Genomic DNA, 24729 nt, shown 5'->3' with positions numbered 1-24729 from the left:
TTTAGGTGTCCTTTTAAGGGGATGGGGGGGCAGTTCCTCTTCTTTGTTTGGCTTTCAGTGGGTGGGGGGAAAGATCAAGCTAAATATTTTCCCAGCAGCACTGGAGTGTTGATGAGCAGCAGTGGGTAGAGGTGACTGAACTGGAAGCAGAGGAGGAGGACATTGGCATATCCCCGTGTTGCATAGAGATGTGGGAGATTGTGGGGGTTTTTAAAAATCTTTGCTAGGCAAAACAGCTGCACTAGAAGTTAAAAGTCAAGTCAGTAGAAGGGCACACATTTCATAGATATGCTGTGGTGTATGTGTGATGCATGTGCACATGGATGTAAAGCATGTTTGTGTGATTGCAGCTGATCCACGTGTCCCTGCAGGCAGGTAGAGTAGGGGCTGGGCAGTGAAGCAACATTACATGGCTTTTATCTAACTGTAGTTGAAATAAGTGATTTGTCTGTGACCTGAGGCTTCAGTAACCCAAATTCAATCTGAAAAGTTTCAAAGCTGTATGAGTAGCCATGTGATGGCTTAACCACTTCTGAAAATTTACCCTGCTCTTCTCTTTTCGGTGTCTAATGTGCCAAAAGTTGGACAGCTGCAAAATGATGTTTGAATCCACTAAACAGTTTTGATTGGGATGGGAGGAGAGCTGGGGAAGGCGGGCAAGGAGGAGAAGAGGTCCATTCTCTCACATGATTCGGGCAGGAGAGGTGGGATGGAGTTGTCCCATCATGAGAGATGGGTCATGTTCCATCTCCTTAACCTCTTGTTACACTATGCAGTCAATCTATGAAAATACATAGTATAGTTATTTTCATGCCTGGGGAGTGAGGAAGCAGGAGAGTGGATTTGGACTCCCTATTCCCCCAGAATGTCCTTGATCCCTTGCTTTAGGTCAGCTAACTTTTCCTTCTGAGTTGACACTACTTTGCTAGAGTAGACATTTCAGAGAGGTGACTAAAACCCAGCCTGACTCTTCCTTGCCTGCTCAAATTAGGGAGGCTTGCTCTTGACAGATTCTCAAATACTTTTTTTTGGAGCTCAGGAGTTTCAGTCATAAAGCTGGGGAGAGCATGTCTCACCTCAATATCTTCTGGGTCGCTCTTTAGGCCTGGCCTGTTAGTGGTAGGCTAATCTTTTGTTGTTGCAGCATAAATCAGTTATTTACAGTGCTCCACATCTACACACCTATGCTGATTTGGGACTGCCTTGACACATTGGCCATGCTGGCAGGAGAGGATAGAGAGGGAAAAAAGCCTCAACCATGCTTAAATTTTTTCAGCTTTCCCAGCAGTGCTCTGCCAGGTTGCTGGGTTTGTGTACAACAGCTGTGTTACATAAATGTGCTGAATAAAAGAGACTTTAAAAATATGAGGGTACATGGGAGATTGGAAGAAAAGGGTTTTCAGGGGTGGGGGAGTGTAAACAGTGCTGGAGACATTACTGGTAACAGTCTGGAAAGGAACTTTGCCTCAAATTAAATATTCAGGCTAAAAGATATAGTTACAAAAAATAGATGAAAATATGATTTTTAATTTTTCTTTTGTGATGGCAAAGAACTTATTGCTTGTGTTTGTGTTTTTTTGCTGTCTTTTGAGTAAACATCTTTTATGTCAAGTGAATTCATTTCATTTCTTTGATATTGACTGGATTTTATGTCAGTTTTGAGGTTTTATTCTTGTTTATATTTAACAGATAAACCCTCTTACTCTCTGTCCTCCTTGCTGTACATGCACTGAGAGCCTGTGGTTTCCAGATGGGCTGTAAAACAGGGATTTATTGATACTAATGATTTCTTTGTCCTTAATGAAAGCTCAGCAAAGGTCACTCTGTTGGCTTTTATTCTGTCAGCTGCCCTTTGTACGGTGTGCCCTAGGCAGCATGGATGCTCTCAGAAGACTTGAGTCTGTTCCTTGTGTTGTTTCTTTCCTTCCTTAGTGCTACCCTCTTAACCATGTTGTTTTTCTATCTCCTTTAATTTGTGTGAGCAGCTGAAATACTGAGCCTTCACAAACTTTTTGTGCCAAGTGGCATAAATTAATTTGTTCTGCTTTTCATTTCATCGATGCAGATGCCCTGGGTCTAAGGGCGTGTTTCAAATCCCTTATCCTGTGCAAATTTGTAATATTACTAAATAATAAAAATCAATTCATGAAGAATGACACAGAATACTAAACTGTTAATATTTGTACTTGGTGTGGACTCTGTATAAAGTCATTGTTGGTCTGGGATTCATGCATTAGCAGAACTGCAATATCATTCATTTTTGCCATCCTTTTTAAGAAAACCTGACTCTGTGATGATAGTTGCTCATTATCTTAAAGGGATGTGACTCTTCAGAAGGTGAACTGACCCTGGGTTGAACTATCCTTAACCTCCACTGGTAGAATGGAGTTAGAAATTCGAGTGAAATGATGTGGTTACTGTCCATGTGTTTGATCTCACCTGAGATGGTTTTCTGTCCTGTTCAGATTTCCAGGTGATATCTTTAATCTTCCCTTTCTTCTCAAGTAGTCCCTTTTTGGCCTGTGTCCATGATGGTGTAGAGGAGAGAGGGTTCAGCTTTGCATTTCTGTTAAGTCACAACTTTGACATTTCTAGGCTAGTGCTAATGCTGCAGACTGTCTTAGGAAATCAGTGGGAAATTCCAATCTCAAGTGATTTGTCCCCATGTTGAATGAGTGGAGCTGTTTCACCAGTAACTCAGAATTCAGATCTGCACTCGAATCTTAAAGCAGCTAAGCTGGTTCTTATTTTAAATGTATGATCTTATTAATTTCTTGAGAAAGGCCGTGTAAGATGATTACAGTCATCTTTAGTAATTCTAAACAGGACTGGATCCAGTAGCTTGCTGGAGGCATCTTTCAGCTCTTCTGGGATGCTCTCAGTACCAAGACTTGAGTCTTCTAAGCTCATAGCTGACCTCCAGCAAGTTTTTGGGTTTCTGCCTGGCACTTTGATGCCTGCTACACCTGCTCCAGTGTGGTGCCATTATCTTATTTTGGTGTTCTGTATTACAGTGCTTGAATGATGAAGCAGTGTGGCTTATACTGACTGATATTATCAGGATTTGAAGGAGAATTTGTGGATTCCAACATGGAGCCTAGTTACAATATTGCAGCTTCACCATTGTGACCAAAAACATTGGTTCTGGAGGTATTTCTGAGAAGCGTTATTGTCTCAGTTAGTCCTCAACAGGCTAGTACTAACGGAGGTTTTAAATGGTGAAGAGTGGTGTGAAAAAAGTTGTGATGTCTAGCTAATGTCTAGGACAGAATCTTACAGTCTGTTTTCTGGGATACCAGAGTAGCACACTAAGGCTTAGATTGACTGAATCTGCTTTTTGACAGATTGATTGAGGAGCTAGGTGTTGAATTCGGTGGATGTAGGGAGTTTCCAGGGGGATTGAAATAATTTGAGTTCAGTTTCAAGGATTAAGCAAAATTAAGATGTTTGTTTATATTGTTGTGTCTTAATGCTGCTTTTTATAATATATTTGTACAACAATTGGTAAAAACGAAAGCAAAACCTTACTTCCTCTGTAGTTCTGAAAATTTGATGTTAATTTTATGATAATATATGTGGGGTTCCCATTCTTCTAGGATTATTTGTATGTAGTCAAGCTTACTGTGGATGTGAATAGAATTTACACATTTTAGGCTGTTTGCAAATCACGTATGTTCTACTCACAGATGCATGTAAACTCAGGCAGGGGATAAGTAGCATTACACAGCAAAAACAATAGTCGTGTTTGTGTTAGCCTATAGACAGCAAGACCCTGTGATAGATGGAATAATGAAAGCACAGTTTATAAAAATAGATGTGAAGGAAAATATAGCTGATTTAGAATTCTGCTGGCTTCTGTGAAAAACTGCTCTTGTTTTCTATATGGTAGAGAAAGTAATGTGGGTTAAAGGAAAGCAGTTTTGCATTATTTTGCTGTGCCCTTGTTGCCCAACGGATCATTTGCTATTTCAATACACTGCAACAGAAGTAATGAAAAATATCCTGCAAACAGTAATAGTCTGAGTCCCTAACCTTTATAAGATAGACATAAATATCTATCTTTATAAAATAGATATAGGCATAAAAGTTCACTAAAGCCTGTTCACTCACTAGTCTTTGGATTTGGTACTAATGTTGTGGTTAGATTTTTTATTTTTGCAACAATATAATGTATAACTTGACTTTATCTATAGAGCTCTTGTGTTTGGGGACGGGGTGTAGGGGAGAAAGAACAATCTGACATCACTGCATCACATCACTGCAGTGCAGAACCATAAAACAGCTTTTGACTGACCATTCCTACAGTGGTATCAGATGGTTAGGAGTTTCATGTTAGCCTAAAGTGTGACTGGTTTAAGTAGTCTTTGTGTCAATCAAATGCATTATGCTGCCGCAGTGTCTTCAACGATATTAAATCAGGATAACTAGTTTTGCATCAAGAGTTTTATTGTTTCTTTTTTAAAATAAAAACTAAGAAAATATTTCCTTATGGCTTTTAGTAAGTTTACTGCCACAGCTTTTGGATCTTATGCATGTAGTGTACATTTTGGTATTGTAGTATCTACTGTAAAATATTTATGTTTTACAGAATAATGAATATTTTACATTGACTCTATTAATTGTTTTTGACCTTAGAAAGTTATTGGGTATTAAGAACTTGTAGCCTTTGCTCATGTGGCTTCAGTTAGTGTAATGGCCATGATTATAAGCCCTTGCAATATTCTGGCTCTGGACAATTAGCTTAACCCCCATTTAAACAGTCACCATTTGGACAACTGAGGGAAATGCAATTGTTGTATTTGCCTGTTTCCCTTGTGATCCATTACAGTGAAGTTACTTTTCACTGTATAGAGGGTGTGACTTAAAATATTATTTAATTTTGTTGGACATTTACAATTTATTCCTAATCAGGAACCAAAATGGAAGGTGTGCGTCAATAAATTTCCTTAACTGTCTTCTGTTCTGAAAAACATATATATATATCCCAGTTGGCATAGATTGACCCACTTGAATCTCTGTCTGTAGGCAATATTAAACAATATGTTATATAGTTATATGCTTTATTTTCAGGCTGATATACAGGATGGTAGAGTCTAGAACAGGCCGAGTTGTGCTTACTCGCACTATGCTGGCAATGTGTGTCTACTTCCGAATGGTATCCACATCTTCTAAAAGGCAAGGCCAAATAATTAGATTTAGGGAGGTCACCCAGGATTATATGGTTGCATGTAATGCTTTTAGTGCCATAACCCTGCCAAAGTATGGAGAAATCCATGTTAACTATTCAAGTCAACCAGTAAAATGGCAGGTGCTGAGGTTGAAATGGTTCCCACAGCACTTCCTTCTCTGTTCATGCATGCAACTCTCATTAAAGCAAATATTCTGTAGTTAGGGTTGTGGCTACTTTCACAAACCTTTTAACAGCTAATTAGAGAACGCTTTGGAAGTTGGGGAGGTTCTCATGTTTGCATAATCTTGGGTTTCCTGATTTCTTAGAAGGGAAGGATCCAGTGACTTAAATGCCTAAATACTCTGCCATCACTACTTAGGAATTTGGGAATACCACAATCTATATAGGAAAAACAGCTGTTACATTTCCTAGAGTGAGGGAGTACAAGTCTCTGACATGATCCTCCCTAATTAAATTGCTTGGCACTGGGGAAAGGAAGATGCTCTTCATTTTTTGAGTTTCAGCCTACTGCAAAAACAAGGCAAAGTTAAACCTCCTGTACAAAGACAGATGCTAATCATCACCAATGGCACTGATGTTGATTTTCCTGGGCGTCTCACTCTGGATGGGTATGTGTTAGACCTCTGCCCCTTATTCTTTTGTCACAGCAGCTCTTAATCAAAGACAGTTTAAAGAATTTTGCTCAAAACACTAGGAACCACACATTTTTCTTCCTTTAAAATATATTGATTTAAATTCCTAGGCACCATACTCTTTAGGTTCCTAATTTTAGACACCTGTTCCTGTTATTATTTTGAAGTAGTAGATCTTGAAATTAGTTTCTGGATCACCTGAGTTGTGTACAAAGAGTTCTTTTAGCGCTTGCCTCTCTCCCCAGAGGTGGTGCAGCAGCCTTGGTCAGCTCACCCTAACCGAGTTCACCTTTGGCACAGATGAGTAAGAAGCAACGTAGAAGCTGTGGGCACGCATCCCTTCACTGAAGCTGTTTACATTCTGTAGTTGAGGTTTTTTTTTTCTTTGTACTGTGCAGTTTTTTTGACAGTTCTAATTTGCCATGACGTGGTCAGTGCTGTTTCCTTCCGGCTGCTTGCGAGCCTCTGGCAGCGATAAGGCTGCGTTTACAGTGCATTTTTGACATGAAGCTGAAGATCTGTTTCATGTGGGGACGTGGGCGCTCTCTGGGTTGTACAAAAAATTTTTGTATTGGTTTAATCATTTTGACACAGGGATTCAAGATCCAGAGCATTTAACTTGCAAAACAACAACTTTGCTAAATTTGAACTGTATGTGAAGAAGAAATTTGATATACTTGGGATATCCTACAGTTGAGTAGGTCGGTCTGAGTTTTGTATTTTTACTTTGAATAACCTATGAAGATGAGAGGTACTGTTGAATGTGAAAACTGTATATCTGAACCAAATGAAAATACGGATTTTCTTTTCGTTATCTTTTGTAACTTTTCCTTAGTCTCATGCTTTTAATATGAAACACTTTGAAACTGATGTCTTATTTCCTGAAACAGTGTTTCAGATATTGAAATATCAATTCTAGTACATTAATCAGTAAAAGCAATACCTTTGGAGACACAAAAGTGTCTGACTTCCTTGGATGTAGATACAACAGTTTTAATATGTGGAAAGCTTTATTGCTGCTGCTACTATTTCACATTTTTTTAATGATGATTTTTTTTATTTTTCCCTCCACAGTGGTAAAGGCAATCAAGGTGGGAAGAACAATTCAGGAAAGGATTTGCCTTGGTTTGTTTTGCTTTGAGAAGAGAAGAACCCAGGAACACCGATGATCTAAGAAAAACAAACATTGATACTCAATTCATTTTGTGAACCTGCCTTTCTGCCCAGCTGGACCTCAGTGAAGCTCTCTATTCTTTCACATTCAAGAACATTTTTCTTTGTATGTGGAGCTGAGACCTGGGAATGCGTTATTATGGCAGCAGTTGTACAGCAGAATGAGCTTGTGTTTGAATTTGCCAGCAACGTCATGGAGGATGAGCAGCAGGTATGGGATGGTGTAAGAAACCATATTTGTACAAGTCAGTGCTAAGAGTAATATGAAACAGAGTTAAAAATGTGGTGTGAAACACGAAAAGGAAACATTGAGGTCATTATTGTTGCAGCAGATCTTTGTGCTGTTTCAAAAGCTTCCTGTTGCTTCCTGTAACTTGCATGTGTGGAACAGAAATTGGTTGAAATGTTATAACCCTGCAGTATTGCAGAGACATCCTCCTCCAAAAATATTTTTCCTGTTTTGCTGATTTGTGCCAGTAGAATCCATGCATGTGTGATGTAGAATTCCCAAAATTACAGTATTTTATAGTAATTTTAACTTCTCTAGTGTGCTAGGATAAAATTCTGAGTAGAAGTAATGGTCGCACTGCAGTTGACTGGAAGGGGCAGTATATACCTGTTCACTGTTATTTACAGATGGGTTTCTAAATTGTGTTACTGCAAGCTGGCTATTTAGAAATAAGCTTGAAAGTAATTTAAATTGGTTTCTTTTACACAGGGAAAATATGTCTGTTTCTACCTGAGCAAACTCTCAGTTAGGTGTTGATTATTTAAACCACATCCTGCGAGTCCTGAAGCTTCAGTGTAGGATTCCTATTGTAAAAATCATGTGGCTTCTCTGTAGCTGGTGGTTAATATTAGAGCTTGCATTTATTACCAAGAAATGTGTGAGCCTTTTTAAAAGGCTAAATGCCATGACAAACTGTTCCTTTTTTGTTAATGTAAAAAGCATTTATTCTCCTCTCTTAAAAAACCTCAGCTTTTGGCTTTATAATCTTGCCTCTGGTTTTCTGTGTGTCCTAATGTCTGGCTGGGTCACTGGCCTGTTTCTGCTGTCAGAGTCATGCGATCATTTCAATGGACTGAGTGTTGTCTGTCTAAAGTGCTAACTCAGTTTTGGGTGGAATTAGTAATGTAACTTCCTTCCCTGTATTTTTCCAGAGCTTGTGGTAGCCTGGGGATTTAGATATGGGAATTGCACAAGCGTAGTTGAAAATGAGCCATACTTATTACCTCTGCTGGTGGTTCATTGCTAGTTTTACTTTACAAACCAATAGGAGAGGGCAGAATTGAGGTAGGGAGAGCTACTTCAGTGTGGTTCCTGGGAGGGGTAGTGTAAGCAGATACGATTTTTGGTTTTGCTTCTTACAATTGTAATTACTTCAGATGCTCACCTGAGAAACTTTTAAAAATACTAAAGAGCACTCAACAGGACAGTAAAACCTTTATAAACAGAGCTTTCTCTAGCTTCAGAACAAGCTCAAGCTTGATGTTTATCTCATAACCCCCCTAAATTCTGCTCTGGATGAAGTCTAAGAAAAGATGCTCTGTAGCATACCCTAAAGGTGGTGAAACCAAAGATGTGAAAGGCAAGAGATAAAGGGTGCATAGCACAGAGTCCATTGCTGCAGTCAGATGCAAGCTCCTTTTACATCACTGAGTTCACTTAGTTCAGGTATCAAAGATGCAGCTATCCAGCTAGCTGGCTGCCTGAAGGTAAATCTTAAACGCTCAGTTGTGGAAGAGAAGTCCTGCACAGGCAAAGACCTGGGAAGCTGGAACAAGGTTTAGTTTGGCTGAGGGTTCATAGTACTTTAGCCTAAAAAGACTGCTTGTAGCTTGTACCTGATTGACCTGCTTATTACTACACAGGAGCTATTGCTACTCCTGAAGTTTTTAAATTCTTAGATTAGTTGTATTTAGGGATGGATAATACAATTAGTGTAATTTGCAAAAAATTTAGCTCGGTAAGTGCTCTGTCTTGGGCAAAAGCATTTTTTGGATCTTCATCATATACAAAAGGTGTCATTTAACTCATCTTTGGATAATTGTTTTTGCAATGCCCCCATAAACTGGCATTTTAAGAACTTTGATACTTTATTCTTGTTAAAGTTCTGCCTGGAGTTCTGTTGTGCCAAGAGATTTTGGGACATGGAACAGCTGTGGGGAGAGATTCAGGGTCTAAGTGGCAACTATGCTCAGTATTTCAGGGAAGTCGTAATTCATGGCTATTTTGTTTAAATTTTTTTTGTCTTGGTTAAACAACCATAAATTATGAACTGTCCATTTTCAAATGTAAGCATTCAGCATTCAGTGGCAGATGCCAATGGGAGGGGCTCAATCACATGGACTCATGTGAATGGGAAAGGCTTGCTCTTATCAGCTTTATCCTTTGCAGTTTAGAAAAGAATGATTTTGAAATTTTTTGTTAATTTTGGAGTGTTTGTTTATCACATAGTAGATCTCTGGTGAGGGAGAAATGAAGTGAAAATATCCTTACTTTCAGAAGGGAACAAGTGGCTTGGGCTAAGGCTGCTGATAACCTGTCTGGCTTCTGCTACCTGCCAGGGATCTGGTTATAATAGAGTTTGCTCTTTTTTTTTCTCTCCTCTTTTCTGTGTTTTTCTTTTGTTTGTTTGGGTTTTTATGTTGTTGTTGCCATACAGAGAGAGACTGCACACAGAAAACTAGGCAGGAGTTTCTGCAGGCTTTGGCTGAGTCAACACTGCTGCCTAAACCTGCTTCTCTTTCTATCTGCAGCTTCTCTCAATACCTTTTCATTTAGTTCTTTGAGGACTTAAAACTAATGTGATGTTTGATCAGGACATTCCTAATTTGAAAAGCTATATAAAAGCAGCCACAGTGGCTAGATCCATAGTAGGAAGTTTTAAATGGTGCCAGGGAGATGTTGAACCATTACAGCCATTGCATTGCTAACATGGTTCCCAGTATGACTGCTCTGTGTTGGGCTGTGCTCTCTCAGGTGGCTCTGATGCTTGTAGTAACCTGTGCCTGAAGACCCCTTCTGTACCTCTAGCTATTGTTTCTCTCTTCCTTCCTTCTGATAAGGAGGGGTCTGAGACCTTAGGTTGAGCCATGACTTCTGCACCATCATCTCGTGCCTACCTTGGCTCATCCATGTGCCCTGGTATCACCAAGGGCTTTCAGATTTATTAAGCCACCTGGCCAAGATGAAGGTCTAGTTTTTCTCTTTTTTTTGCTATTTCCAGCTCCTGCAGAAGGTTCCTCCCTCTTATCCACTTGCAGTTTTATGAAGACTTTAAGGAAACTATGAAACCTGTAATGCAGTTGTCTTCCCAGTAAAGCGATCATCATGTCTGCCTGCAGCATCTCTGTGCAATTTGGTCCCTTCTCAGATGCTGGCAACACCTTTAAAGTTGAGCAGCTGCCTCTGCACAGGGGCTATCAGCAAGGGAAGAACCAAAAGCTGTTTTCTAGTCACTAAGGTCACTTCCCCTAGTTCTGTTTTGGTTTTTTGGGTGTTTTATCTGCTCCTTTGGGGGCGGATTGTTTGTTTGTTTTTTAAATGTAAATGGCCATCTGTGCTGCAAGTCTGAATGCTATTGTTTGGTTAAAAAGACAGTTGTTTTTTCCCTGAGATTGCTTTCTCCTTTTTTTCCCTCCCATGTAGCTTTTCCCTTCTACTATCTATTGCATGTATTTCTTCCCACCCATCACTCACTGGCACAAAATTTAATCCACATCAGTTAAAAGCTAGTCACCTTATTCCTGGGACAAGTTGTCATCCTTAAAGACTGTATCAGAAGACGGTACCTCCAAAGCAGAAGAAATCCCCTTCCTTATTTTCCATTTCCCTGGCCAGTATTGTGTTTTGATCTTCTGTCAGTTGGTAACAGTTCATGAGACAATTTTCAGAGAAAAAAAGAAACACTTTGTCAGCATGTCAAGCACACTAAAAGAGTTAGAGAGCAGGAAGGAAGATTGCTGCCTTTAGTCCCTGGAGGAGCACCAGGTTCAGTTTTTAGGGGATTGTGGAGTATAAACAATGCTTTCAGGGCCTGCTTGTGGGACTTTCCACGGACTTCAGCATTTATATGAAGTTTGCACTCCTCTAAATTGGTAAAGGTCTACAAGCATTTGGTATCTAAGATTTGGAAGATTTTAGCAATAGCTCAATTGCTTTATACGTCCAGCAGATATGGGAGATGAGTTGAAGCCAAGTCAAAGCTTTGCTGGAGCTAGGGTGTCATATTTTACCTGCATTTTATATGAGAAACATGAAGCAGCAGAAGTAAGAGAAGTTTAAAAACACAAATTATTCTTCTATGGATGTCTGTATTGATTTCTTGAAAATAATTGCTGACACTTTAATTTGGGACCTTTTTAGAACTTCGGGATAGTTTGCACTCTTCCTTTTTGCTAGGGCATATAGAAGCATGCTTGTACTAGAAATAAATCATTTTGTAATCTTGCTGTTAGAGAGGTAAGTTAATTTGTGTTAATTGAGTCACTACCTTGTAGGTCTTAATTTAATGCTTTCCCTGTGTGTAATTCTCATTACACACTAGATTTGAAGTGACCTGTAATAAAAAAGGGATATTTTGCAGTTCCAAATGTGTACAGTTATTTTTGTGTCTTACAAAACACCAGATCTAGAGGAAGGTTTAGTGTGGCTTTCAACTGGGATTCAGATGCTTTCAGTGAAATCAAGAGCATTATAAAAGTATCAAGGTGATAACCTCACAACAGTCATGTGTGCATCTGTATACATTAGTATTAGCTTTTAAAACTGAATGAAAGGCTTGTTAATGAAATCATAACCAATTGCAAATACTGTATGAAAAAGCAATGACCACTTCAGCAAAAATGCATTTCAAATTATATTGGTTTGCAGTTGTGTGAATGCTTTTCTCAATAACAGCATATTAGAATTTGTTCTTTCCTTTTCATAACCATGGCAGGAAGGAAAGTCCATTGATTGTACCACTGGAGGGTATGAGTTGGAAGCAGTTATAACAATAGTTTTAAAATAAAAGGTCACAAGAAGTGATATCTACTCTGATTCTTCCAGTTCAAAACTGTGACTAAGTTAAAGAAAAACACATTAAAAGTGTGTTTACTATGAGTGAATGCTTTTCTGTTCATCTCCAGTCTTTTGGAAGCATAGTGTGTCAACAGCTTCCTTGGGTAGTCCAGCACCAAGTTCAGGTGAAGAGGGTGTTGCCCTGTCATGGGGATTCACTGCCTGCAGGTAGACACAGTGGCCACATCAGAGTATGTGTATGATGGTTGTTTCTAGACATTTCAAAATACAGTTAAATCTTTGCAAGCAGCTTAGACCTGGTCAAATGCATCAAACCAAGTACTTCTGAACTGTGTGAAGCAGCACAGTTCATTACCACAGGAAACATTCTGGTCTGTAGTAAAGTGTATTTTAGAAACATGTGGATGTTTGGGCTTTTGTAACTAGGTTTCATAGCAAAGTGGGTAGGGTGGAATATAAATAGGGCTTTGAGTAACTTATTTGAAAACGTGAAAATCAGTTGACTTTTTATCTGTGTTTTGTTTATTATTCTGAAACATTTTTCTACAACTTGTCCTCTCAGAGGCCAAGCCAGTGGTGAGAGCATCAGTCATTAGAGAAGGACAGTGCTGAGCCAAAGTAATTTTCTTCTCCAGAAGAAGCTAATGTAAGGCTTATCTTGAGCACAGGCAGTTTGATCTGTGTCTGCAGACACTGCAGCTGTTGAGCTGGTGCAAGGGCGGGAGAGGAGCGCGCCTCGCTGCGCAGACGGGCAGGGAGGAGGAGGCTGGCCACTTGCTGATGGCTGTGCAGGACACAGATGCTACACCAGAAACGAGCCCCCAACCCCTCTGCCATGTCATAGTCAATGCAGAGAAACAGGTGTTTTTAGGGCATGACATCCTGTCATAGCACAGGGGCCTAAAACTGGGCAGGGAGATTGTGCCCTAGAAATGCCGTCTCTGTGTGTTGGCTGGGAAGGGAGCTTGGGGTTCCTCGCTCGTGTCTAGGTGCCTGCACCATAGCTGTCTGTAACTTAAATCCCAAAAGTTATGTATCATGGTATATTACTGAAACTGAGGTATTTAAACTGTTTTGAGAATCTAATGGTATCTCAGGAATGAGGCTGTAATAGACTGACTTGTAGCTTATGGAATGTATTGTTGAAAACAAAACTTTTTAAAAATACATTTATTTTTTTATTTTTATTCTCTCTTTACAGTGTTTTATCTTTTTTTATTGATATGGCTTTTATTTAATCAAATCTATTTGTTTATTCTTGCCTGGAAGCAAATAGGATCAAGGATATTAGGGTCAGTAAACAAATAGGATGCAAAATGTCTCCATTACTCTTTCTGAGGAACAGAAAAAGTACAGTACAGACCTCTTGGCCATCAATGATTTCTGTTTTCTCAGCTCCAGAACCATGCAGCATTGGTTAGAGGTGCCCACAAAGGTGTGGAGTAGCAGCTGTCCAATTGCATGACTTGATATACACCTGTCATCTGGTGATAAGATTGCACAAGAGGAGCTTAACTGGTCTGCACTTTGATCATGTTTATTGATTTTTCTCCCATATTGCTTTCTTTTGAAACATGTTTCCTAGAGTAGGTCATTATTTGTTGGGTCTTTTTTAAAAATTGTGGTTTTGTTGCCTTTTTTGGTTTTGTTTGTTTTTGTTTAGGAGACTGTCCATGATAGAAGCCCATTAAAATACTCTTTTTGGGTTTTAGTTCTTCTTTTTTTCCTGGTTGCCCTTTACCACAGTTTTTGCTGAGACATGTTTTACAAAACACAGAGCAATTTAAAGTGGTAATTACTGCCTTTTAAAACTTCTAATTGCACTTTCTACTTTGAGTACTTAGAGCCCAGACTCTTTGCTAGGGGAGGCTCGCTCCCATAGCTGCTGTCTGGGTTGAGCAGATGGCTCTGATACCATTTTCCATCCGCGACGGTGTGCGTAGTGGCAAGAGTGAGAGATGAGTAATTCTTAAACAACAGCATAATCATACAGTTGTTTTTTTCCCTTGAGTTTTTAAGTTGTGTGGTTAAAAAACCTGCTTGGTCTTCCTTCTGATACCTGGAGGGAACCTACAGGAAAGATTGAGACTATATACAAGAGCCTGTGGTGACAGTGCAGGTGGGAATGACTTCAAACTTAAAAGACAGTAGGTTTAGATTAGATATTGGGAAAAAGCTCTTTACTGTGAGGGTGGAAGGGTACTGGAATAGTTTGGCCAGAGAAGCTGGGTATTCCCATCCCTGGAAATGATTAAGGTTAGGCTGGGTGAAACTTGGAAGGTGTCCCTGTTCATGGCAGGGGGATTGGAACTAGATGATTTTAAGGTTTCTTCCAACCCAGGCCATTCTGTGATTCTGTGATCTATACATATCTGTGCTCTTCTGTGGAGGGTGGGACCAAATGTACGCATATTAGTTTTCTTGGAAATATGTTTTAACACCTTTTTAAGGTTTTTTCTTCTTTTCAAGCTTGACACATTCATAATATGTTTCATTTTTGTAGTCAGGGAACCTTAGAGTTACACTAGACTTTCTTTGAACCTGTTCTGCTATCAATCTGCTATGACTTTCTTCCTGCAAATGACATTTTAAAACACTCCCTTTGAAAAATACCGTGTCTGTAGTACATGTTATTTGCTGAAAATCTCTTCCTGTTGAGTGGCTGTCTTTTCAGAGAGTGTGCATCTTGTTATTATTGCTGGTCAGTTTGATTTCTGTTTCCCAGCTGCCTCTTTTCTTCTGTATCTGATGCAAAATTACTATCAAGACCAAAGGATGATGTCCAAAAGCAGATTTAGGAAGGAAAGTAGCAAGAGATGTGTGGTGTCAGTAATATTAAATTATTAAAGCCATGAGAATTAGAGAGGAAATGTATTACAGCACTTACATCAACCTGTTACACCCCTACCTTCTGTAGCAAGTGTCCCCTAAAATATGACTTTCCAATAGTGTCTCATAGGAAATTTGGTGCCTGTGAGAGCTTTGTCCAGTCCTCACAGCCACAGGACTCCTTCACGCTCAGACTGATGGGAAGAGCAAAAGGTGAAGGTGTTTGCAGCAAGTTGCTCACCCAGTATTAATTGCCAGGAAAGTGTAGCACTTACTGTACCACTTCTCTGTGTTGTCAGCTTTAATGCTGCAAATGTGTGTGGTGCAAGTCTGGTGTTATGTACTGAAGTACAGAACAGTCAGTATGGTGGATACAGCAACATTCCACCTCTGGCTCCTGGTGGGACACTGCTGGTATTTGCTTTCAGGTGCTAAAAATCCTCTTGTCCTTTAGTACTCCCTCCTGACAGTTTAACATCCAGGTAGTTTAGTACAGGTCTGTTGAAGTATTAGTCATTAGGTGGCTAGATTGGAGGCAGTCTAACTAATATTTTGTTGTTTATTTTTTTCTCCACCCCCGCAGCTTGGTGATCCATCTATTTTCCCAGCTGTCATTGTGGAACATGTTCCAAGTGCAGAACTCCTACATAACTACTCTGGTTTAACCTGTGTGGATGAACCTAGTGACATGATCACTGAGAACTCTCTGGATGTCGCAGAAGAGCAAATCATAGAAGATGACGATATCACCCTCACAGGTTGGCAATAAAACCATCTCTGTGCCATGTCTTTGCACCAAGATGGCTGTGACTAATGGAGGAAGAAAGTTTAGTGGCAAAAAACAACAGGGAGCAAAGTGAATAGTGGTATTTAATGCTGTTAATTCTGTACAAGACTGAGAAAATGGCATTAAGATTGTTAGCAGGTGGCTTGCAATCCCAGTTGCACAGCTGATAATGGTAAAGAGTTTCATCTATCAACAGTGATTAAGGCAGAGTCCTGCTCGGAGTATACCAACAAGGTTTTTCTTTGTTGTTCATAGGTTTTGTTTGTTTTTACTTAATAGGTGGTACATTCCTAAGTAAACATACATACCAACAAGTAGTACATCTACTCAAGCTGTATATTCCTGCTTTTCACTTCCCAAGGGTATACAGTTACAAATTAAAATGTACATGCTAGCGTGACTTACTGGTGTAAGTTTACTCAGAATAGTATTAATTTTGGATCTCTAGTAATGATTCACTCCTAAAATACCGATTTTTCTTTTCTATAAATTCTGTTAGAAAAGGTAGCCCTAAAGAACAAACAATTTTCAAGAGGAGAGCTCAAAGGTCTGTCACATGTGTTAAGAACAACCCCGCACTGAATGCATGTGCTTTTGCAGAAAAAGTCTGAAAGGCGAGGTAGATACTTTACAGAGAGAAGGTTTCTTGCAGCCACTAGGCTCCACACGTGGACTGTCTCCAGGGATGGAGACAGCTTGCTGGTTTCACTTATGCTTTTGACATTATTTCCAAAGATATGCTCTGATATAATCTTTTACTACCAAAAGCAAAACAGGAACTCAATATAATATGACATGAGGAACAGTTCACAGACTAAACTGACATGAGCTGTTCTCAGTAAATGATTTTATCTGATGAATATGGCTCCTTTTTTGTGATAGTAGTGAATTATCTGTGTACAGACCATGACCATACGAATAAGTTAGGTTATTATTCAAGAAGGCTTTCCATACTCCAACAGTATTTCATGTTGGGACCTCTTGCCAACTTACTGTTCATATTAATTATTCACACTACAACTGGCATTTCCCCAGTGTGTTACTTAAGCACCACTTAATGTGTCCGTATGAATTTCATAGCAGATCATTTTTGTGAATCTATATTCACTGCAATATATTGTGTGTGAATTTTTACATGCATGAGTAATTGTGAAACTCCACTTTTGTGAATGCTCTTGTTAACCTTTTCTTAATTTTTTTTTTTGTTTGTTTTTTTTTTTTTTTTTTTTTTTTTTGTTTCTGGTCACTTGAGAAGGGTATGCAAATTGCTGCCAGAAACTGAAAATATTTAATCCTTGTAGCCGATGGTGTCCAAGGGTTTCTGGGATACTTTGGAGGCAGACAAGTACAGTATTGTTCCCATCATCCATTATAATTCAAGAAATCTGGTTTTCTTTAAAGGCAAAGTCCTTAGAAACTGAGAGCTGCCCCTTTGCAGAGATGGTTGTTGTGAAGGAGATGTTAACTAATAATCTGTTCTGTAGTGTCCCTCCTGTGCACGCTGGGGATTTCCTTAGAAGGGGAAGGGGATGAACGCAGGCAGAGCCAGGAGCAGCACTGTGGCTGGAAAGCTCCTGCACAGGACAAGGCTGGCAGCACTGCTAGCTCAGCCCCTGGTCCCTGGCAGGGAGCCATCCAGCTGACTCTAGTGGGGCAGAATTTGGGGTCTGGGGGTGTGAAGGCACCCCACAGGAGGAGACAAGAGGACAGTGGGGAAGGAGGCCCCTGTTAGCTCCCTGCCCAAGCATTGGACATTGGACAAGCACTGGCTGTGGCCACAGCTGCCCAGATGAACTGCAGGCTGCTGTGTGGAAGAGACCCCAGTTCAAGTACAGCTTGCTGTTGGCTGCCTCTGAAATGGGGCTAATCACAGCTCAATTTTTCCACCTACTCCGTTTTTCAGCTGCTTTTTTTTTTTCTCTCTTCTTTGAAGTTTCCTTCTTGATTTTGTTTGCTCTCAACAGTGAAATGTGTTGTTTTGCTCTTTGAAGTTAATACCAGTCTTTTCAGTCACTTCTACGTTATGCCTTTGAGAAAGGATCAGACATCATAAAGACTTTACTAATTCCACATTAAAATATTAATAAGACTGAAGTTCACAGCAAAACAAAACTGAAACCACCATAATTTATGACTAAACATTACTGAACAATTACTGTTTAATATTAAGGATTTAGGTTTTTTAAAATCACTAGTTTTTCAGTACTACTTTATGACTGTCATCCACTGGGCTTCTCTTTTCTCCTAGATAAACAGAAATTAGCAGTAGGCCTCGTGAAACTGAAGCAATCAGTTTTTAGGGATATGTATGCAGAATAGTGGATGCTGATAGGTTTTTCATCTATAGGACATAGCTTCAGTCCTTCAAAAGCACAGCTATCACGTGTTGGTGATTACTTACCTGCCATATAAATTATAACCTGCAGAAAACTGTAAGAACAGCATCTGTTGCACATAAAACCCTGCTGAGACATGGCCAGCAATCAGCTTTTTACCTATGTTAATGCTTATGCTGTAATTTTTTTGTAATTAATTGGCAGATGTGCCTTATCACTCTCCTCTTTAGAAGCACTTTTCCCTGGAAGAACTGCAATGGCAATTTTATGGTCAGTTTGTTGCCAGACTTATGGGATTTTAAATGATTAACCATCATGTAGTAAAGGGTGATTAACAAAATTAATCGGAACATTTGGCTTTGAATGAAGTTTTATCTCTAAAGGGAATATTGAAATATTTTTTCTCTGAAATATATAGGGGATAATGTTTTGTGCAGAAGAACTCAAGGCCAACTTGTCAGATGGTATAATTTGCTGTACTTGATATATCTTATTAATGTAGCTAGTTATGGATATAAGGTGCACAGGAAGGAGGAAACTAATCAGATTATGTAATTCCTGAAAAGCTTTATTTTTAATTCTTGTTGTAATTTTTTTTAAACTTTTTCAATTTTGGTGAGTTTAATTTATTGAAAACCACAGTTAATCAGAGTCTGCCATTTTATGTTTCACCTGTTTGGCATTGCTTGTTTTCATGGGATCAGGGAAGTGTCTGCACTGAGACAGTCTGGGGGGGAGGGGGTGAGAGAGCAGGGACAGAAAATTTGAGTTTCGATGACCTGTGCCCTCGTCTGAATAGGGAGCATGGTGTGCATTTTCATAGATTGATAATGGTTCTTAATAACCCATTCATTTTGCAACATTTTGGAGTTTGGCACTATTTGCCTGGTACATTTTGTGAAGCTCTAGCAGTCCTGCACAAACACAACTTCTTTGGGGGTCATTTCTGATATTACAAAGAAATCCAAAGGAGTAGGTAGGTGAAAACTGAACTTCATAGTGTTAATCTGTGAGGATTGTGAATTGATGAGATGCCAGTTGCAAAAACAGGTTTTGGTTTCAGTTACTTTGTAAAGAAATTATTCACAGTTGCCTGTAACTCTGGTAAAACCAGAGGGTTTTTTTTTTTTAATATACCTCCTCAATGAGATAATTTTCTTTACCAATTGTAAAGCCTTATTTAAAAAAGAAAATGGTGATTTGCTGCTCCCCTGAAACACCTGTGTTTTAAAACTTAGTCTTCCAGTGTCAGATCACAATCAGCTAAAAGTGAATACTAAAAAGTGCTTAAATTTAACAGCCAGCTATTCTGCAAAAAAAGGGGGTCTGTCCATGTCTAACGGCTCTCTTTCTTCTTTTAGCAACTTTAGATTTCTGACATCTTTTGAGGTTCTGCAGTCCCTGTTTTTGTCTCTAATAAAACCAGTAGTGAATTTAAACACAGCTGTGACTAGCACAGCCTTTATCTCAGCTTGGAGGACTACTGCTGCCCACTCTCCAGAGCTTCCAGCCACCAGGGAAGCAATGGGAGTGGAAGAGAATTGCCCAAAGTAGTGTGAAAATTTCAAAAAAGGCACTAGACAAGAGTAGGGAAAACAGGTCTTTGAGGTGGGGAGCTTCCAACATGAGGCATAAATTCAGAGCAGAATGCTGTGTTTGGGCAAGTCCTGTGCTGATGCTGATTCATGGGGAACCTGGATTCACAGTAACTAGGCAGAAATTGGCATGCAGATACAGAGGCTTATGTTTGTGGCTTGCTCAGATAAACAAAAACTTGTAGAGTACCCTGGGAAAAACTGAAGATATTTTTAGGTGTGGTTTTCCACCTCCCTTTTTCTTCTCCCTTTTTCCTCTTTTTTCTTACCTATTTTTTCTTCCCTGGTTCTTTTTTCTCTTTAAATTTTTTTTTTCTTCCCTCTCCCCCTTTATTCCTTTTTTTTTAAAAAAGCCTCTGCCTATTTCAAATAACGTTTGAAACCTAATACTTTGCAGAAATGACACTCCCTGCTGTCCCATTTTTTTAGCTCTGACTTTGGCAAAGAGGAACAAATAAGCCATTTAACTCTAGTTCTTCTTAAAATTGGGACTATATCATAACAGCCAGTGATTGGAATACCATTCTTCAGCATTATGGAAAAGCTAAAACAAGAGACACAGCTTGCCTTTGGTAATTGAGCTGGTTATCTCTGAACACTGTCTCATGTTGAAGGATGCAGATGAGCATCTTGCTGTTAAAATGACAAAGAGGTGATCCTCCACTTTTTCTGTGAGGTGCCCCACACCTTGTTTGTATCAGCTCTTGAGTTCTTGTAATTTAGCTTGCTAACCCAGCAGTACACCCAAAACCTTTTCAGACATTTTACAAATCTCAGTTGTCTCACTGTGTGGCCAAAAAAGCTTGAAGCCTGGCATGTGTTAAGTGACAGAAGTTTGGGTCATGAACCAGGGCCAGAGATGGGAGCAAAACCACAACCCTTGGTTCTTTCAGCAGCAGGGAAATATTGACTTGTCTTAAACCACTTTGTGAAGTCATCTTCTCAGAAGATGCTTAAAAGATGTTGGCAAGAGAAGTGGAGTGGTTAAGAAACTTAGTATTGCCATCCTGTGTTTGTGGATAGAAAGATAGTGCTGCTGCTTGTAGAGGAATACATCTGGTCCAGGTGGCTCTGCTGGCAAATGGCAAAGTGAGATGCAGATTGAGCTCAGGGTGGGAGCCAGACACAAGAGGCTGTGAGCTGCCAACCTTTGGGAAAATGAAGTGCACCAGGGACAGACAGGCAATGAACAGCAAGAGAGAAGCTGGGAATTGCTGGTCTTTTGTATAACAAAGAAGACAGGTGATGGCAGCAGGCTGGATGGACACAGAGAAGAAGAGGGAAACTTGCCCATGGGTGGACTGTAGGGCTATAAAAGTCCAGGGATTCCTTGGTTGGGGTCCTCTTTGGGGGGCACCAGCTGAGGCTGTTTCTGTGTTATGTGCTGTGAATAAATGGCTTTATGGAAGGAGACATCTGAGACTGCCTTGGGACACCTGGGGTTGCACTAGTGAGGAAGCTGGTCTGGTTGTGCCTCTTCCTCCTCTGCTATTATACAGAGAAGAATTGGCTCTGCTCCGTCACATGAAAGCCAGCAAGTCGGTTTGGTGCTCCTGCAGCTCTCTCTGAGGAAAGAGCAGGCAGCAGCAGCAGCTCTCTCCTCCCTGCCTGCAGAACTGAGAACCTGGGGGTACCATTGCTGGCTTTAAAATTGTGCATGGTAAGCCAGCCATCCTCTGTGATATTGACTGAGCTGGTTAGTGGCAGGCTAACCTTCCTGTCCATTCAAACAATGTCAGAACTGAAAACTGCTGCTTTGGCAGTGCTGTGTGTATTTACTTATATTTGTATGATGTGACATACTTCTTGAGGTCCTGGTAATGCTGGTAGATGATACAGGAAGTTCTCATCCAGATAAAACTTAGAACCAGAAGCATCAAGTCACCAGCTCCAAGAGTGTATATGGCTGCAGACTGAATAGGATGTACATGTTCTGTCCCCTCCTGATGGCCAGGCATTCCCTAGGTGTTCCTTGTGTGCCTCTTGGGGCTGGAATGCCCTGGGTCTGAACTCTTGAGCCTGTCAGCTGCCTGACATTGTCAGCGATTTGCTGCTCTCTCTTGCTGCCAAGGTCAGGACCTTAGTCCATACTCACTTTCTCTTCACACTATCCTCCTTCCCAGCTCTGTGCTTCTCATTTCCCAATATTGTTTGGAGATGTCAGCCAGAAGTGCAGATGGATCCTTAACTGTCCAAATGTCTTTGCCCGAAAAAGGGTGGAGGTGACCCCATAGAAAACAGGGTGACTTTCTGTGTGGATCTGGGGTTCCCAGCACCTGTCTACTTTATTCTGTATTAGCCTGAGCCTCTTACACTAGAGGCTCAAGGAAAGGTCCAGGAAGTAAGGAGGCTTCTGTAAATCAGAGCTTGTAGAAGAGAGTAGGGCTGATGTGTGGGTGCCAGCTGAAGCTGTAAACATTTGGTATGAAACCAGTGGGTTTCGTTTGGTTGGTTTTTTAATTATGTAATTGCCTAGTGCTAATTGAACTGGTTACTTTGTTGTTGCTGTGATATTTTTAAGGTTAAAATACATAAATTCTGGCATAAACTTGCTTTTGTGTGCAAAAATATTCGAAGATCATTACATTGTGTTTTAACATGTATATTTGCTTGCTCTGTCAGTCTGTGTGGTTTTTTGGTTTTGTTTTGGTTTTTAATGTGACTGCCACACCCAAAATTCCTCAACTCTTAACAGGGAGAGGAGTGTAAAGCCTGTGAAAGTAGCTGAGGTTTCTTGGTGTCCTAGAGAGGGGAATACTAATGTAGCCCTTTTTATTGTTTTGATAGATGCAAGTGAATTCCCCAAACTTGCATCAAGTTCATGTCAAAGGATAACGAAGTCCAGCCCAATCATTTCCATTCAACAAGCAGTAATTTCTAAAAGGATGTGTTGAAAAGTTCTAAATGTTTATGGTACCAGGAACTGCCATCCATGTTATTTTTCATGCTACAGTTATTTTTAAAAAATCATCTGGTAAAGTACTCTTAAACAGTTAAACCAGTATTGTCTTCTTGGAACAGCTGTTATTTTGCAAAATGATATATTATTGCATTTTTTTTTTTTGTCGTGTACCCCCAGATGACCTAACATGTATCTTAAGCATTATAATTAATACTCAGGAGCTTTGGGTTTATCTAATGGCTGCCCTCATGAGGTTGATGAGAAATTGTCTAGAAGTAAAAAATTTTGAAAAGGTTGCCAACCTTCTATATTGCTTTTCATATTTCATGTTTGCTTTCCAGTGTGTTCTTGGAGCCTGCACTGTTAGTCCCACATGTAATTCCCATGAATTTGGTTGGTTTAGGATTCAGCTACACCTTTACATCAAATGATTTCTAATAGAACTTGTGGAATATTTTCTTGTCTCTCCTCCAGGCTATATGACTGAATAGTTTTGATGGGCATCTCTTATTTATGGAGTTCACTTCTTTCATAGAGCCACAGAATTGTTAGGGTTGGAAAAGACCTCTCAGATCATCAAGTCCTACTGTCAACCCAGAACCACCCCCATGTTCACCATTAAATGTCTTCAGGTGTCATATCCACATGTTTTTCTAGGGATAAGACATGGGAGCACCATAAGAAGTTACCAATATTGTGTTTGAATAATCTCTGGAATATTGCTTGTGGTATTGATATTTCTTAGTTTCATGGGTGTTGTGTTTTACTGCATGTGATTGATCAACAAAGAGAGTGGTTAAAAAGATGAGACAGAAACAAAAGGGTTTGCTTGGGGTTTTTTAATATATGCAATCTGAAAAATCTACTGTACTAAATAAATGGAATTATCACACTGTGCATTTTCTCCAACAGCTAATCTGTTGCTACACATCTAGTAGAAGACCATCTTTATCACTTTTTCTTTTTTTTTCTTTTTTTTTTCTGGGAATTTAATATGAATAAATATCATGTTAGCTTTAAGTGTAGTTTATAGGTTCTTAAGAATATACTTTCCTTCCTTGCTTTTAGTTGAAGCATCTTGTCATAATGGAGATGAAACGATGGAAACAATTGAGGCTGCTGAAGCTCTTCTTAATATGGACTCCCCTGATCCTATGTTGGATGAAAAAAGAATGAGTAAGTTTTTCTATTAAAATCTAATCTGTATTTACCAGGTTTATTTGTGAAAGGAGGAGGGATTCAGTGCACCATGGGTGCATAGAATTGGTAAGATGTTTTAATAATTTCCAGATAGCCTTTATGTACATAGTTTAGGTATCAGAAATCCACTGTCATATGGAATCAAAGATTTCATTGCCATGCCAGAGTTGAACAGGAAAGGAAAAAGTCAAAAATTACAGAGAGAAAGTGTGAATGAATTTGGATAGATTAGATTCCAGTATTTTGTTTGTTGATGTTTGTGTTGTCAGCATAAAAGAATGTACGCTTACATTTAAAGATTGCCTTAAATGTGAATGTGTGATCAGCAGATTATTGTGTTTTTTGTGGGGTGGCTTCTGTCGTTAAATTGTTCTATTTTAGTAGTGCTTCTGCTTGTGTAAAATGTTGTTGGTACATATATTGAATTATAAATAATTCTATTGAACTATAAACTTCTCTCATTTGAAAGGCTTAAGTGTCATAGTTTGATTTCATCCTATGTTTAAATTTTTGCTCCAAAGCCAGCTTTTTAAAATCCTTGTGACTGTTTGAAAATACTCCTTTTGTCCTTTCCCCTTAAGCAACTATGTTTGGAGCAACTGAAGAAGAAGAAATGGTGCCTCCTATCACACATGTGTCAGTGACACTCGATGGGATCCCTGAGGTGGTGGAAGTTCACCAAGCCCCAGACCCTTATGCTGAATCACCAGAGACTCCAGAATTTGAGCAACCAAAGAAGAAAAAAGGTAAGATGCTACCAGAGAACAGCAGTGTGGAGCAGGAGAGTAGTGAGGTGGCATGGTTGCTTCCTTTTGGGTATCTGGAACCATTCTGGGTGTCAGGCCAAAATAACTGAGTGAGCTCAGAAATTCAGGGAAAGCATTTTCTTCCTGCATAGTGTGAGCACATGTACAGATGCTTAGACTAATGATATTGTAGAGGTAGCAACAGTGGCTTATCATACAAAAATCTCTGCTAATTCTTATTTATAGTTTTTTCTTCAGAACAGAATTGCAATACAAGCCATAGAGCTTTTGCTGCTGTGAATCTGTAATAAC

At 39.6% G+C, this 24729-nt stretch overlaps 1 protein-coding gene across 5 annotated transcripts in view; it reads left to right on the top strand.

The window, feature by feature from the left end:
• The window catches only part of ELF1 (E74 like ETS transcription factor 1), an 84590-nt gene that overhangs the window by 42109 nt on the left and 17752 nt on the right, over nucleotides 1-24729 (top strand). For 4 of the 5 annotated variants that reach the window (XM_079301828.1, XM_079301825.1, XM_079301824.1 and 1 more), the window contains exons 2-5: nucleotides 6898-7207; nucleotides 15435-15609; nucleotides 23540-23647; nucleotides 24253-24417. In XM_079301828.1, the coding sequence (XP_079157954.1) occupies nucleotides 7136-7207; nucleotides 15435-15609; nucleotides 23540-23647; nucleotides 24253-24417 (520 nt within the window). In that variant the 5' untranslated portion in view covers nucleotides 6898-7135. Of the gene's footprint in view, nucleotides 1-6309; nucleotides 6525-6897; nucleotides 7208-15434; nucleotides 15610-23539; nucleotides 23648-24252; nucleotides 24418-24729 lie in introns of those variants that run through there. The other variant, XM_079301826.1, reaches the window with a different exon arrangement.

This window comes from Erithacus rubecula (genome assembly GCF_903797595.1).
Source record: "Erithacus rubecula genome assembly, chromosome: 1".
Classification (NCBI taxonomy): domain Eukaryota; kingdom Metazoa; phylum Chordata; class Aves; order Passeriformes; family Muscicapidae; genus Erithacus; species Erithacus rubecula.
This window is presented reverse-complemented; position numbering and strand designations above follow the sequence as displayed.